The sequence below is a fragment of the Peromyscus californicus genome, unplaced genomic scaffold, assembly GCF_007827085.1.
Source record: "Peromyscus californicus insignis strain IS unplaced genomic scaffold, ASM782708v3 Scaffold_15__1_contigs__length_86483966, whole genome shotgun sequence".
NCBI classification, from domain to species: Eukaryota; Metazoa; Chordata; class Mammalia; order Rodentia; family Cricetidae; genus Peromyscus; species Peromyscus californicus.
In genome coordinates, this window is record NW_026294447.1 from 74,244,210 (window position 1) to 74,260,742 (window position 16,533).

General features: G+C 45.5%; 1 protein-coding gene across 3 annotated transcripts in view; it reads left to right on the forward strand.

Annotated features, from left to right (window-relative positions):
- Positions 1 to 4,845, forward strand: part of Slc8a3 (solute carrier family 8 member A3) — a 140,443-nt gene extending 135,598 nt beyond the window's left edge. For 2 of the 3 annotated variants that reach the window (XM_052739414.1, XM_052739416.1), the window contains 2 exons: positions 464 to 739; positions 3,097 to 4,845. In XM_052739414.1, the coding sequence (XP_052595374.1) occupies positions 464 to 739; positions 3,097 to 3,473 (653 nt within the window). In that variant the 3' untranslated portion in view covers positions 3,474 to 4,845. The remainder of the gene's footprint in view (positions 1 to 463; positions 740 to 3,096) is intronic. The other variant, XM_052739415.1, reaches the window with a different exon arrangement.
- Positions 4,846 to 16,533: the final 11,688 nt, after the last annotated feature.

The following is a 16,533-nucleotide window of genomic DNA, read 5'->3' on the forward strand; positions in this document are numbered from 1 at the left end:
ATTACGGTTGTCATTGCTGTAGACAGGTTAGAAAACTTGAGAGGAGCCCCATCAGTACACGGCGAAGAGTAATCAAACACACAGCCAATTTTGTTTTCTTTCCCTAGAAAATCAAATGCAGCCTGTCCCTGCCTCCTTTCTCCCTCCCTCTTGTCCTCCTGTTCTCCTACTCTGCCTCTTGACCTCATCCTCTCTTCTTTTTCTTTAGTCCACAGCTTGCTCAGTTTCTCCCATGTTCACTTAGCACTCTGCATTTAAACTGACCAGTGACCACATGACCAATTTGTTTCCCATTTCCCCAGTGTCTAACTGGTGCCCACACCCTGTTCCTCACTTGCTGTCCAGAGAGAGCTGAGTCCCCATCCTGGCCCAGGATGCCTATAATATGGGTTGGATTTGACTTTTTCATGAATGAAGATCTGATCTCACTTCTCTGTCTCAAGCCTGTTTATCTTACCTCCAGCAGGGGATGAGGATGAGGATGAATCGGGAGAGGAGAGGCTGCCTTCCTGCTTTGACTATGTTATGCACTTCCTGACAGTCTTCTGGAAGGTGCTTTTTGCCTGTGTGCCCCCCACGGAGTACTGCCACGGCTGGGCCTGCTTTGTGGTCTCCATCCTCATTATTGGCATGCTCACCGCCATCATCGGGGACCTAGCCTCTCACTTCGGCTGCACAATTGGGCTCAAAGATTCAGTCACAGCTGTTGTATTCGTGGCATTCGGCACCTCTGTACCAGGTGAGAGTGAGAGGTACTTAAGTTTGCAAAAAGGATATCCCCTGGTTCAAATGGCCCCCACACGCTGCCTCATCTCAGATCTGAAGCAATAGGCACTGTAGGTGATAACCAGTTCACATGCTCAATCCCTGCCCTGCTCACCAAAACCTTACTAGACAGAAAAACTGAGTTCTACCAAGGATATGGTACTGACCAAGTAAGTGGCCCAATTTCTTTGCCTTTATATTGTATCAATAGGAGACAAGCAATGCAATTAAATGCATATAATAATGTTCTTCCATTTGCCTCTGGCAGCCTCTGAGAGATTAAATATTAGTCTGCTTATAAATGTCCCTATAGAAATGCCCACAATCCTTCCTGGCCTCCCCTGCTCCTGTGGTCATCTATGAGGGCAAAGTGTCTCCTGTCAGAACAGGCATAAGAACCTTAGTTGAGATTTGTCCTTTCGTGTGAGGAATTACAGGCTCTTTATTTTCTTCTAAATATCCAAAGGCAAACAGCAGTAGGCATTCATTAATTCATTTAGTAGACTAATATTTACTGAGCTCCCCTGACGTCTGATACAGTGCTGTGGTAGCTGCACATCTATTATGTGAGTCAAGGCAAACAGGTTTCCTTCTCAGCCCTCAGCTAAAAATCTAGCAAAGGACACTTAATGATATCTATAAAGTAAAGGTGTCAAACAGGGAGCCTTAGGTTAAGCTGGGTCAGGGCAGGTCTTATGGAAACCAAGACTGAATGACAAGCAGTGGGTAGTAGGTACAGCATGGCTGCATTAGTCCAGGCTCCCTACTTAATTCAATCTGGGTCTCCATGGCATCTGAACTCCGATCTTTTGCCAGCTTCAAGTACTTGGACTGAATCTCACCAGGCAGGAGTCTGCAGGGTGCACCAAGGGCAACCTTGGTTGTAGCAAAGAAACATCCTTCGGGAGATCAGTTACACCTATTAATTTCATCAGCATGGCTGTTAACAGAAGCCCCAAGAGAAAAGCTTAAAGAAGGAAGGATTCATTTTGCTCACAGTCTCAGGGGTGTTAACACAACCTGACAGGGAAGGTAACATGATGGAGGAAAGCAATTCACATCATGGCTGACAAGAACCAGAGAATGAGAAAGTAGGAAAAGGTCCACGGCAAGCTATAAGCTCCAACAACTGTCTCCCAGTGAGCCACTTCCCACAACTAGGTCCCTGCTGCCTTTCACTACCTCCTCATAACACCATCATATTGTTACTTCATCAATGAATTCCTCCATTCCTTGAGATCTAATAGTCTCTGGAAACTTCATCACAGTTGCACCCAGAGGTATGCTCTACCAATTCCGCTGGGTGAGTCTCCGTCTAACCGAGTTGGAACTCAGAACGAAGCATCACACTATATCTACACCACACTCCAGGAACGCTTCCTTCTAAAAGCCCAGCACAGACCAGGGTGGGGGGAAGGAGCGCATTAGTGATGCCAGAAGTCTGGCTATTATGGAAATGAATCTGGTGGTAAGAAATCAGACGATGCTGGGAGCTTTGCCCTGTGGTCACTGTTCTCCAAGCCTTGATGTGCCTAGACTGACAGAGGGAAAGGAGCAGATGCGCGGGGCAAGACATGTGGGAAAAACCAATGGAGGGCAAAGCCAAATCGCAAGGTCATAGGCAAGCTGGGGCAAGAAGCTTTCTCTGGGAGATCCAAGAAATTGACAACAGTGAAATATCAGGATATACTGGGTAGGGAGATAGTTTGGGGGCATTTCCAAGGCCTGGAAATTGGTCCAGAAAGCACCTGACAATGTTGGGGCTTTCAAGAGAATATGCTATGGTCCATGCCTCTGGTATTGTGGCTTTTCTTAAAGCTCTTTGGGAATGAGAGCATGTTATGGACAGGGTCCTCCCCATGTGGATTCTAGGGTTAAGTCTCTAGCTAACTTAAGTGACCTTGTGTAGGCATCTTGATCCTGATTCTCCTGAGTGCATGAGCATTGCTCAGTCACTTTCAGGGTTAAGTGAGCACATGCCCCACATGACAGTTACAACCAATCATCTACTTAAGCTGCTTCCCAGGATGTGAAAGTTCCCTGAGCAGATGTTATGAAATGACTGAGTCTTCTTGGCTAAAAACATAGTCAACAGAGATATGATATGTCCACTTGGTAAATATTGGGACAGGAATAACTCTTAGGATGCTTCAGCTACATACAGATGAGGAACAGGAGACCCAGAGACCCATAACTGGATATGCCCAAGGCTATACAACTCATAAGTGGCCCCTTTGCCCATGCTGCCAAGCTGCCTAGGAGGGCTACCCAAAGACAAGCCCTCCACATCCCAGCCTCCCACAGCTCCCATTTGTCTCTGTCCTTTTCCAGATACATTTGCCAGCAAAGCTGCTGCCCTGCAAGATGTGTATGCAGATGCCTCCATTGGCAATGTCACCGGCAGTAACGCTGTCAACGTCTTCCTGGGTATTGGCTTGGCCTGGTCCGTGGCCGCCATCTACTGGGCCATGCAGGGACAGGAGTTCCATGTGTCCGCTGGCACTCTAGCCTTCTCTGTCACTCTTTTTACCATCCTTGCATTTGTCTGCCTCAGTGTGCTCTTGTACCGTCGGCGGCCCCACCTGGGCGGGGAGCTCGGAGGTCCCCGTGGCTGCAAGCTTGCCACGACGTGGCTCTTTGTGAGCCTGTGGCTCCTCTACATACTTTTTGCCACACTGGAGGCCTACTGCTACATCAAGGGGTTCTGAACCACCAGAGCAAGACCTCCACAGGGCAGGCCTAGGACTTCTCCTAAGAGAAGGGCGCTTCCTGACCAACCTCTCCAGGTTGAGCAGCCCTGGAGAAGCAGCATCAGGACCCCAGCCCTATGAGGGCTCCTGGCCTAGGCCCTGGCACTGCACAGTAAGGGCAAAATCCAATGGAATGGAGGAGACACCCACTGTCCAAAGTATTTAATTAAAAACAAACCAACAACAGCAACAAATCCACCTCTACCCCCCCCCCCATCCTCCACTCATGTCCCTGGGCCTTCTCTTGTGTATCCCACCACCCAACTATTCCTTTGACTCTAGTCCCCTGAGGGACAGGGCTTCCCCTGTCTTCAGCGACAAGCATCAAGACTCCCTCATTCATCTGTTGGGGTGTGAGAACGAGCCGTCTCCGCATGGCTGATTTGGGGTGCTCTTTTCTTCAAATTGTCATTGTGATCACTTTCACCTTCCTACCAGGTTCCACTTAATGTCTTGTCTTTTCTTTCTGAGGTTAGTGGCAAAGGGCCCCGAAGGAATGCCAGGTCTGAGCGACAGACAGAGGCATGGACTTGCTGACACACACCCTCCTGCTCTCACAAAGCCGCAGCTGTCCCTTGGCTCCAACTCAGGGTGCAGGAGGAGTTTCGTCTGCTTTGCTCTGACATCACACCCAAACTACAGAGCAACCACACTCTTCTCTGTGGAGGTCACGCTACTGCTCTGTGTGGTGTGCCAGCATCTGTGTGTGCGCCCCCCCCGCCCCCAGAGAGACTTACCAGGTCGAGGCTTGGGAATAGAAATAAAAGTGCTCCATGCTGACCAAGGGCAGCTGGAGAAACAAAAGGGAAACCCCTCTCCAATGTTTTTGGGTTTTGTGTGTGAGACTGGGGAGGTCTCCAAAGGAGCAGGTCATATGTAGAGTGTCAGTGTTTCTGGGGAATGCCAGCATTACCACTCCGCCCTCACTAATGTGCCATACTCAGAAGGCTCAGCAGATTGCTTGGGGTGATATGATAATTTAGAGGATTGTAAGAGAGCAGGGGCCTCCTTCCTCCTCTCCTGGCCTTCAGGCCACTTTCGAAGCATGTTCACAAGATAGGAACTGGAATCTCTCATTTCCCCATGTTCCTGCTTGTTTTTAAACCTCAGAGAGTTCTCTTCCCAGCCTGTGGGGTATTTCTTATACCCCCTTCCTCCCTAGGAATCCAAGTCATCACATTCCCAAGGAGCCTGGGCTCATAGAAAATGAGGACTGACACACTGACACCCTGGCCTCCCAGACCTTTTCCTGATGTATTTGAGAAGAACTGGCTTACACACACACACGCACACACACACACACACACACACACACACACACACACACACACACACACACACTACAAAACTGCCCACGGGTCTTGAGGCTTTCTGCATTGACATAAATACATTTTCTAAGAGAGAAAAATGAAATTAAAACAACACCTGTTTAATTTTAAACACATCTTTTTAAGAAAAAAAATAAAAAAGAAAACAATGTTTGTGTCCTAAGCTATGTTGACAGTTGCCGGTGGAAATGCTGGGTTGGTTTAAAAAAAATAAATAAATAAAAGCAAAAGGTCTACTTATATGTCTCTATACACACAGCCTGCTTCTCCCCGTGATTCTTCAATGAATGGTCCAGGGGCCATCTTGGGAATCTGCTGAAGTAGATGAAATTTTATCAAAGATGTCATCTCCCATCATACTCAAGTGTTAATGTGCTAGACATAGCAAAAAAAAAAAAAAAAAATGTTCAGGGAAATGCTACCTGTCACAGCCCAGACTTAAAGAAGCTGGAAGACATAGGTAATAGGAATCGTGTTGGTGAAGGCGAGGAAGCATTTGTACCAGCAGAGCACAGCAGGGCAGGACTTTGGCTAGGAAGCCATAGTTAGCCAGAGGTCCACACACAGACTCAGGATCAGCATTCATTTGCTCATCACGCGTTCAAAACTCCTGCATTGAACACCTTCCACGTACTCAGTGACACTCTGGTGACACAAAGAAGATTCAGTTCTTGACCACAAGAAAGTCACGATCAAGGAGATGAAATAATTTTTTTTTGTTTCATTTTTTTACTAAGAAAATTTTTTATTCATTTTACATACCAATCAAAGATCCCCCTCTTCCCTCCTCCCACCCCTCCACCCTCCCCCTCCCAATCCACCCCCCATTCCCTCCTACAAGAAGGTAAGGCCTCCCATGGGGAGGCATACTAAATAAAAAGTGTTTTAATACAGTGTTTTGGAGTTCTAAGAAACAGAAACCAATTAAATGGTTCTAGAAACACAGGGGAAGCACTGAGATGCCTGGTTGGGGAGAGTTTTCTGCAAAACTTGGATCAGGAAGCCCTGAAAAAGCAAGATTGCCTTCCATGCCTCCCATCCACGTGCTCCCTCCAGTCCTTGCTTCTACCTGACTGTGGAGCCCTTCCCTTCCCGTCTCCCTGGGGGTCCCCTTTGTTTGGCTGTTCAACAGTCCAGCTCAGTTGACAGCCCTGGTGGGGATTTCGTGGCCTCACAACTCCACAGAACTAACTGAAGCTCTCTTTTGGGGATATGAGAGCAAATTCTCAATTGAGGGAATACAATTAATTCCCCATACCCAGAAGGGCATTTCTAGAAGACAGAAACCTTTATAGACGCTCTCTTGGATTTTGTGTGTGTGTGTGTGTGTGTGTGTGTGTGTGTGTGTGTGTGTGTGTGTGAGAGAGAGAGAGAGAGAGAGAGAGAGAGAGAGAGAGAGAGAGAGCACATGAATAGGTAAAGAAAGGGTGTATGGATGGGTAGCTATGCACCAAGCCCATTCCAGGCTCAAAGAAGTCAGAGAAAGTGAGGAGGTAAGAATTGCACGTGTGTGTTAGTGCCCCTTCCGAAAGCTGCGTAGCGGAAGGAGCCTAGGAAGTTTGTAAACAATTAGGTGCAAACAAAAAAAAGCCCCTGGACCACAGGTGCTCTAAGTGTGGCATGAACAGAGGGCCACGGAGCACAATGGTAACAACACTGACTTGGTCATGAGGAATTACGAAGGGCCTCACCGAGGATGGGGCCTTAAAGCAAAATACACGGTAATTCACTCTGGTGGACGGACTCAGCACTAGAGGACAGACAAAAAGGAACCAGCTGGGACCATGGCATGGAGCTCAAGAAGGAGAAATGCAGGTGGACGCTAGCTGTGGCCTGCGTGTGCCTCTAAGAACGGTTAAGGCCAATGATCTTGTGTTCAAGGCAAAAGGAAAGAAAAGGAATGGGAAGAAAATTCTACCATCACCAAAATGAATAAATAAGTACTACTTACCTTTTTGCACTGTGGAATTTAGTCCTTGCCTAGGCTTAACTTCCTAGCCAAACTGAGGCTAAGAGAGCAGATTTGAGAACAGAAGTCCTTCAAGGAAGTGATAACTAGAAAATGATAGATAGGTAGGTAGGTAGATAGATGATAGATACGATAGATAGATAGATATGATAGATAGATAGATAGATAGATAGATAGATAGATAGATAGATAGATAGATAGATAGATAGATAGATAGATAGGTAGGTAGGTAGGTAGGTAGGTAGATAGATAGATAGATAGATAGATAGATAGATAGATAGATAGATAGATAGATAGGTAGGTAGAGATAGATGATAGATAGATAGATAGATAGATAGATAGATAGATAGATAGATAGATAGATAGATAGATAGATAGATGGATAGATAGATAGATAAGCGGGAAGATCTGGGCTAAAGACTCATTCTATTTCATTGCTAGTTGAGAATGAAAAAGAAATGTCTTCTAGCTGATTCCATGGGAGAGACAGGAGCATGAACTCCATTTGTGCTCGTCTCTCCCCTGCTTAGAGTCACTTGTAGATCACCCAGACATCGGACTTTGTAGGGAGAGGTTGATGTTCATCTGATGAACCCTAGTGAATGTGGAGGAGGGTTGAGGCTGGTGTCCATGGGGAGGAAGGACCTGGATGTGAGTCTAGACACAACAACTAGTTCTCCAGCTTGAGTGAATGCCTCTCTTGGCTCACAGCAGCTGAAGGCTTCTGAAGCTAATTATTTCCAACACTAATGCTGAGGTCCTAGAACATATACACAAGGGGGTGGGGTGCACAGGATGATGTACCAACTGCCTGAGAGCCATAACTGGCAAGACTGCAGGCATCCCTTCGGGGTGCCTTGGTCCCACAGGCTGTATATCCATCAATGTGAAGATGACATTGCCAGCCAGCATGCCACAAGCAGAGCCCATGCCTTTATCTCATTTATTTTCAGGACGTAATAGCTATCATAATAGATCAATCCCAGCATTTCAGTAGCTTAAGAGAAAATGAAGTTTATTCCCGATTCACGCGATGATCTAAGGAGGATGTCCTTAGTCAGCAGGTAACTTTCTTCTCCACATGATGACTCAGGGACTTGGTTTCTTTCATTTTAGAGGTGCCAGTCTCTGCATGTCTTGTCCATTCGTCTCAAATGGGAAGTGAATTGGAGGTGGTGTGCACATCTCTAACTGCCTTGCCTCCCAAGTAATGCCACATTTGCTCACATCCAATTAGTAGAAGCTAGTCACTTTTACTCATTCAAATGCAAAGGAGACTGAAACACAGTCCTTAGCTGGGCAGTCACTCTCCTGTAACCTCTCTAAACTGCAAAAGGCTCCTTTGTAATAAATGATTGTCCTGCCACAATGCCTTTGCGATTAAGGGCGGATATTTTAATATTAATGGCCAAGAGCAATATGATCTATGTCTATGCGGTTTTCAGAGCCTTTAATATACATCATTTTTGTCTGATAAGAGCCATAAGAGGTAGATATTATTCTTTTCTGTCAAGCAGGTTACGAGTGGTTATATGATTAGCCTGGAGCACACAGACAGTACAGATCAGGGAGAGACATAGGTCTGATTCCAAATTTTGCTCAGAGTGCTTGTTCCAGAATATCATGACCTCTTGTAACAAACACCAGAACAAAGAATGGGAAGAGGTTAGAATTACAGGAGGCTGAATGTAGCCAGAGAAAGAAGCCCACAGAAAGGCAGCCAGCTGGCAACTGGGAGCACAGGAGGAGGAACCAGCAGTTAGTTCTCTGGTCCTTCCACAATGTCTTTTCACCTACCTTGCCTTCATCCTTACTGAATGAGGAGCTGGTTAGGGTGATGTACCTGCAGAGCTCAGGGGCAGACCAGGGAAATTTCACTTTGATAAAATCATTTGCATTGGTAATTAAAGATGGAGAGTCATCTGGCCCTAGAAAGAGGGGATTCAAAAACACATCTTCCGGGACAATGGTATTCAAAAGGATTCCCAGAAAACTACCCTGGCAAGTATGTCACATGACACTCAGAGAGGTGTGTCTTGGCCTGTTTTGTGTTACTTTAATAAAATTCTCCTGGGTCTGAATACTTTATATAGAAGTATTTAGCTTACATTTCTATTGGTTCAAGACCATGGTGTTGACACTTTGCGTAGCTTCTACTGAGGGACTTATGATGTGTCACAACATGGCTAAGAAACAAATGGGCATGTGAGGGGGGAACAAAGGAAACCAAAGAACTGACTCACATTATAACAACCCATTTTCCCCAAAACTACCACAGGAAACACACTGATGCCTTCATGGCAGAGCACCCAGAGCCCAATTACCTCTTAAAGGTCTTACCAGCACTCTCTCAACACTGTTATGTTAGGAGTTCAGCCTCATTGTGAGTTTTATGGGCTACACGTAGCTCAGTGATAGAGCACGTGCCTAGCATGGGTGAGGGCCTGGGTTCAATCTTCACCAAGCAAGAAGAACTTCGGTAGAGACAGATCATATATAAAAGCCCAAATCATAACAGAGAGACTCAAACGGTCTCTATAAAAAGTGAATTTAGGGCCGGGCGGTGGTGGCGCACGCCTTTAATCCCAGCACTCGGGAGGCAGAGCCAGGCGGATCTCTGTGAGTTCGAGGCCAGTCTGGGCTACCAAGTGAGTTCCAGGAGAGGCGCAAAGCTACACAGAGAAACCCTGTCTCGAAAAAACCAAAAAAAAAAAAAAAAAAAAAAAAAGTGAATTTAGCCTTTCCTAATAAACATAAAGCTTCCTTCTTTTATTTTTGTTTCACATTTATTGTTTAATATATAGTTAAAAATTATGTATGAAGCATAAAATGTGTTACACATATTGATATGTGTATACACTATAAAATTATTTCAATCAAACTAATATTATATACATGTGTCATATATATGTGTATACATTTATAACATAAATATATGTGTGTGTGCATCACTTCATATAGTCACTCTTTGGTATGATAAGAATGCTTCAGCTCTACTCTCAGGGAATTTAACGTTTATGTTCCATACACTGTTAACAAAGGTCATCATGCCATCATGCCTCAAGTCTTCAGAACCTATGCAGCCATAACTGCAAGGTTGGACTCTCTAGCCAGCATCTCCCCATGCCCCTAACCCCAGCCATTGATAGAACTCTTCCGATTTTCCGTTCCATTCATCTGCCTTTTTGGCAACATTCCATATATAAATGAGATCATGTGCCATTTGTCTTTCTGTGTTTGGCTTGTTTTACTTAGCCTGGTTTCTTCTAAGCTCCTCCACATTGTACATAACAAGATTTCCTTTTTTTTTTTTTTTAAGGCCAAGTGATTGTTTTGTTTCTGTTGCTGTGACAAAATACGCTTACAAAAAAAACAATTTAGGCCGGGCGGTGGTGGCGCACGCCTTTAATCCCAGCACTCGGGAGGCAGAGCCAGGTGGATCTCTGTGAGTTCGAGGCCAGCCTGGGCTACCAAGCGAGTCCCAGGAAAGGCGCAAAGCTACACAGAGAAACCCTGTCTCGAAAAACGAAAAAAAAAAAAAAAAAAAAAAACAATTTAGGGGAGAAGGGAGTTTAATTTATCTTATAATTCCAGATTACTGTTCATCATCATGGAGAAGTCAAGGCAGGAACTTCAAATAGCTAGTCCTTATTACAACCAAAGTCAAGAGCAGAAAGAAATTAATGCACAATGCCTGCTTGCTTGTTTGTGCTCAGCCTGATTTTTCCATTTTGGTACAGTTAAGGAGCCCCGTCTAAGGAATAGTACTGCCTACAGTGGGCTGGGTCTTCCCATATCAATTGACGTAACTAAGACAACCCCTCACAGACATACTCACAGGACAACCCAATGTAGACAATGTGGATATTCTCTTCCAAAGAAAATTATAGGTTGTGTCAAGTAACAATTAATAACTATCACAGTAATAGCCCACTAATTTATTTATTCCTTTATTCAACAACACACACTTAGATTGTTTCTATATTTGGATACATTCCAAAAATTGGAAATCAGATATTGTGACTAATCTCTCAGTGAATATAGGTACACAATGTCTCTTTGGAATACAGATGCCATTTCATTCCTTATGTACTCAGAAAGAGGATGAGTCATTCATTCTTCCTAAAATTTTTGGAAAGGGCTTGACCCAATGTCAACTATTTTGGTGCCTCAGAATGTTTAGATTCTGGCTTTTGGTCTTCTTTCTTTCTGCTACATCTCAAGTTCTTCCTAACTTCTGGCTCAGTGGGAACTGGGTGTCACTCAGTCACCTTTTTTACACCTGTGTGGCAGTGGAATTGCTCCGATTCTGCATGGTATCTGTTTAGTCTTTCATTATGATGAAAGTACAACCTCCAACTCTGCTGCCATTTCATACTTCGATACATTGGACAAGTATCAAGCTAAAGAAAGAGGCCAGCTAGTGTTCATAGCTCATGTGGTCTATCTGATTATTGAGGACGTAGACCATTATGGATGCGCTCTGGTAGGCATTCATGTGGGACACTATTGTTCATACTGTGGACCTCATTCCACACCTTCCCCAAATTTATTCATATTTTAGTCTGTTTTCTATTTCTGTTACTGAATGCCATAGACTGGGTATTTTATAAATATAAGAGAAAGTCTTCCACTAATGGAGGCTGGGAAGTCCAAGGATAAAGGGCCATAACTGATGGGAGCCAACTCACTGACGGAAACACTATGCAGAATCCTAAGGTGCACAGGGCATCACATGGTGAAACAGTAAAACCCTACTACCTCCTGCCTTTATTCTTACTATGAGGCCACTAACACACTCATGGATGCTTCCAAAACTCGCTAATATCTAATTCCAAGTGATTCCCAGAGGCTCCAATCCAGATAGTATTGATTCGTAACTCTGAGGATTATGCTTCAACACGTGTTTTGGAAGGGACTAACACCCAGACCATAGTGCTGAGCCACTTACTAAGCTGCTGTGGGATGCCCTGTATGCTGTGAATATATGTTGCTATGATAGATTAATAAATAAAACGATGATTGGCCAGTAGCCAGGCAGGAAGGATAGTGTAGGTGGGACAAGGAGAGAGGAGAATGCTGGGTAGAAGAAGGTTGAGGGAGGAGTCACCAGCCGCCAACATGTAAGATACCGGTAAGCCACGAGCCACGTGGCAAGGTATAGATTTATAGAAATGGGTTAATTTAAGATATAAGAACTAGCCGGGCGGTGGTGGCACACGCCTTTAATCCCAGCACTCGGGAGGCAGAGTCAGGCGGATCTCTGTGAGTTTGAGGCCAGCCTGGGCTACCAAGTGAGTTCCAGGAAAGGCGCAAAGCTACACAGAGAAACCCTGTCTCGAAAAACCAAAAAAAAAAAAAAAAAAAAAAAGATATAAGAACTAGATAGCAAGAAGCCTGCCATGGCTATACAGTTTATAAGCAATATAAGCGTCTGAATGATTATTTTATAAGTGGGCTGCAGAACTGTGGGGGCTTGGTGAGACCTGGAGAGAAACTCTCCAGCTACACTAAGGTATTAATAGAAGTTCATAATTAGATCCATAATTCAAGCCAAAGTGTACATGTAGGTGTCTGAGAGGATTTCCATCCACCACAGTCTTTGAGGGTGTCCTAGTTAGGGTTACTATTGCTCAGGTGAAACACCATGACCAAAAGTAAGTTCAAGAGGAAAGGGTTTATTTGGCTTACACTTCCACACTGTAGTCCATCATTGAAGGAAGTCAAGACAGAAACTCAAGCAGGCAGGAACCTGGAGGCAGGAGCTGATGCAGAGACCATGGAGGAGTACTGCTTACGGGCTTGCTCCCCATGGCTTGCTCAGTCTGCTTTCTCAAGAACCCAGGACCACAGCCCAGGGATGGCACCACCCACAATGGGCTGAGCCCTCCCCTACCAATCACTAATCAAGAAAATGCCCTAGAGCTGAATCTTCTGGAGGCATTTTCTCAAATGGGGTTCCCTTCTTTCATATGACTCTAGCTTGTATCAAGTTGATATAAAACTAGCCAGGACAGAGGGTCATGCCCAATGGTACTAGGGCATGGCACTGTCCAGGTCTAAATGGTGCTAGCTAACACCCTGCACAGAGGCATTCTTGAATTAAGCTTATGGGTTTTTTTTTTTCTTCTCATTTACAAATTCCCAAAAAGTGTCTGAGACAGAGGGAATACAGCTGTGGGTACATTCACCACGAGACTCTTAGCCAACTGTTTATGCAGCCTATAGGTGCATTCTTGACCTGATTGGGCTGTTCTCTCCATATCTCTTCCATTTGAAGACAGGATGCTGTTGTGTAAGTCCATATAGCTTGTTGGGTAAGGTACCCAGGTCTGCGTGGGTAGTTTAAATGACCTGATTTCAGCCCTTCCCCACCAATATCCTTACAACTCCTAATGGAGCTGAGTGTTGTAGTCATGCTGCCACTGGGTCTTGATCTACATCCCCAGTCTTCTCCAGAGAAATTCTTCAAGAGCAATCTGGGAGGACCACCAGCTCTTCACATACATAGTCACAGCTACAAGATTGGTTGGCACCTCATGTCCCAGCTCTACTCCCTACTACCACCGCCGCCGCCGCCGCCACCGTCACCACCACCACCACCAATACCACCACCCACATGCAGCAGATTTGGTGATCAGCATCATCTATACACTGAGCAGGGAGGGGAGATGAAAACCCAAACAGGAAGCAGATGAAGATCAGCCTGTATTCCCAGTGTTCGGCAGGGCTTAGACAGGTGAGGGTCCCACTGGTGAATGGACACCCCAGAAGAGCCTGGTTCAGCTACAGTCTCAGTAGGAAAGCAGAAGCAGGGCCCCTAAATCAAAGAGGACACGGAGCATACTCGTGTGGGAAGATATGAAAGAGGTCACACCAAAGCTGAACTGCCCATACCAAAAAGGCCAGCTTGCACAATGGGGGAGAAAAGCTAGCATTAAACCAAGAAATGACTATGTGGTGGTTTGAAAGAAAACGGGCCCCTAAAGGGAGTGGCACTATTAGAAGGTGTGGTCTTGTTGGAGGAAAAGTGTCACTGTGGGGTGGGCTTTGAGGTCTCATTTATGCTCAAGCCATGCCCAGTGAGATAGACCACTTCCTGCAAGTCAAGATGTAGAACTCTCAGCTCCTTCTTCAGCACCATGTCTGCCTACATGCCACCATGCCTCACCATGATGATAATGAACTAAACCTCTGAAACTGTTAGCCACCCCCAATTAAATGTTTTTCTTTATAAGAGTTGTCGTGGTCATGGTGTCTCTTCACAGAAATAGAAACCCTAAGACAGCTACAATGAACGCAGAGGGCTACACTGCTCAGAGACCCTCATGGTTTCTCTTCCTTTCCCTCCTCCTGTCTCCATCACAAAGAATTACAAAGCAGAAGAGTGGATGGCCTGGAGCCAGACTGGAACCCCACTGTTTTCCTAGCAGTCATGGATGAAAACACTGTGCTGGGGCTGGGAGAGGAGGAGAATCTGAAGCAAGTTGGATATTGAGTTGTATGATGGATTGGAACTGTGCTTGTAAGTAACTGAAGTGACCAGAACACCATGGAAACAACCCTGGCTATCTCCCACTACACAATGGAAGATGATTCAAGAGGACGGGGAATCAAACTAATGAGTACAGAAGACACAGAAGTTTCCAAGCATAACACAGGGCATTGGATCCTTCAGCCAACCATTCTCCTCCAGTGTTACCTGAGCCTGCCCTTCCCTCTCCAACCTCTCTTTTCCTGCCCACACTATGAGGGTAGCAGGGTTCCGACAGAGCCTGAGAGACAGCCTCTAGGTGGGGTGCTGAATTCTCACAGAAAGGACATGTGCACTCACCTTCCCACTTTGCTGAGCGGGAAAAATGGTAGTTGTCATGAACATGCTAAACCTGTCAGAAGTCATGGGTAAAATGCATTGTGCAAAGTGGGATAAGCAAGTTGTTTTATTCTTAGATTAAATTCTGCACATTTAAAATCACACTAGGATAATCTACATTGTAATAGCAGAGTTTTTACTAAATGCTTCTGATTCTATTTCTTCACTGCTGTGGAGTTGATTTTTTTTTTTCAGTCACTGGAACATGAGCAATGTGACTGTGAGTGTTAGTTTTTGTCAACTTGACACAAACCTAGAACATATCTGGGCAGAGGGAATGTCAACTGAGTAATTGCCTCCACCAGATTGGCAAGTCCGTGGGAGCATTTTCTTGACTGATGATTGATTTAGGTGGGCCCAGCCCACTGTGGGCAGTGTCACCTCTGAGCAGGTGGTCCTGGGATGTATAAGAAAAGTAGCTGAGCAAACCAGGGAAATCCAGTCAGTTGCAGTGTTCCTTGGTGGTTTCTGTCTCTTCTCCTGCTTGAGTTCTTGCCCCTAATTCCCTCAGTGATCGACTGTGATTGGAACATGCCATCCAAATAAACTCTTTCCTTCCCAAGTTGGTTTTGAGCACAGTTTTTATCAAAGCAATAGAAAGCAAACTAAAACAATGATATATGCCACTTCTGGATAGGAAGCAGAGTGCAATTGACCATGTTCCTCTTCCTCTGTTCCCACTATCAGGAAGGATGCCATCTTCCTTGGCCTGGCTCCCTGTGTGAGGACAGTATAAAGAAGTGTCCCATCTGACACGAGGTCTAGGTTGTCCCTTGTGTTTTAGCCACAGAAGCCATGAGGCGTGTATGTTATTGCAGCTCATCCTGGTCTCTCCTGACGGCGTCATATTAGCCGACTGATAACTGTCCTCCACCTTGCAGGTAGGCTACGCCCCAATGTGCAGCACACCTTTCTATCAAGTGTGTAGATTATTCAAGGATGGCCTTGAGTTTGGGGACGTGCCTGGCTTACCACATTCAGGATCATCAACCATTAACTAGAATCAATAGTCCATTTAAGAGGACATGGGCAAAAGGGCTTTTGTGGAATCTATTCTACTAAGAAGGGAAGTGGTGCTGAGACTACATTGTTACGGTGGTTGTTAGAGGCGGCAGTGGCGAGCACAAGGACTCTTCCAGAGTGATCTACCCTACGCTGACAAGAAGTGACAAGAGACAGGGGGCTGGCATACTCAGCAAGAGGAAGTTGGTAGTAGGGAGGGTGCGACCAAGGTTAGGGCCTTCTTAGCATGCCATGAAAATCGCAGAAGAGTAACAAATCCACGCTGAAGGGTTGGAGGGCTTGGTGGTACTTCCTGAAGATCTAACTTCCCCTGTCCCCATTTGTGCAGCAGGAAAAGATCAAGGCTCCTAGGAAAGACTTGAACCTCCTTAATGCCATAGCTATGATCTTGCAGGTCAGTTAGAAACTGGGGATAAATGGCCAGAAATCTAATTTAGCTCTCTCTCTCTGAATTGTTTGTTGTTTTGATTTTTGTTAAGTCTCTGTCTATCCATCCATCCATCCATCCATCCATCCATCCATCCATCCATCCATCCATCTTTCTACAAAGGTATTAGGGCTATCAGGTTCAACCCCTTCGGGAAGCAAGGATTATCTCTGGGGACCCCTGGGACCTGGAACCCCATCCTCCGTCAGACTCGGTGGTCCTGAAAAAACGGCCAGCCCCAGCAACCTCATGACCTTCCTGCTGAACATGTCTCCAATGTTCCCTCCTTGTGGGCATGGAGCAGGGCTCTGAGCCCTGAGGTGAGACAAAACCAGAATGGACTTATCTTGTGCCTTTTCCTTGACTCTTGCTGCAGCTGTCTTGGAGAAAGCAGAGGA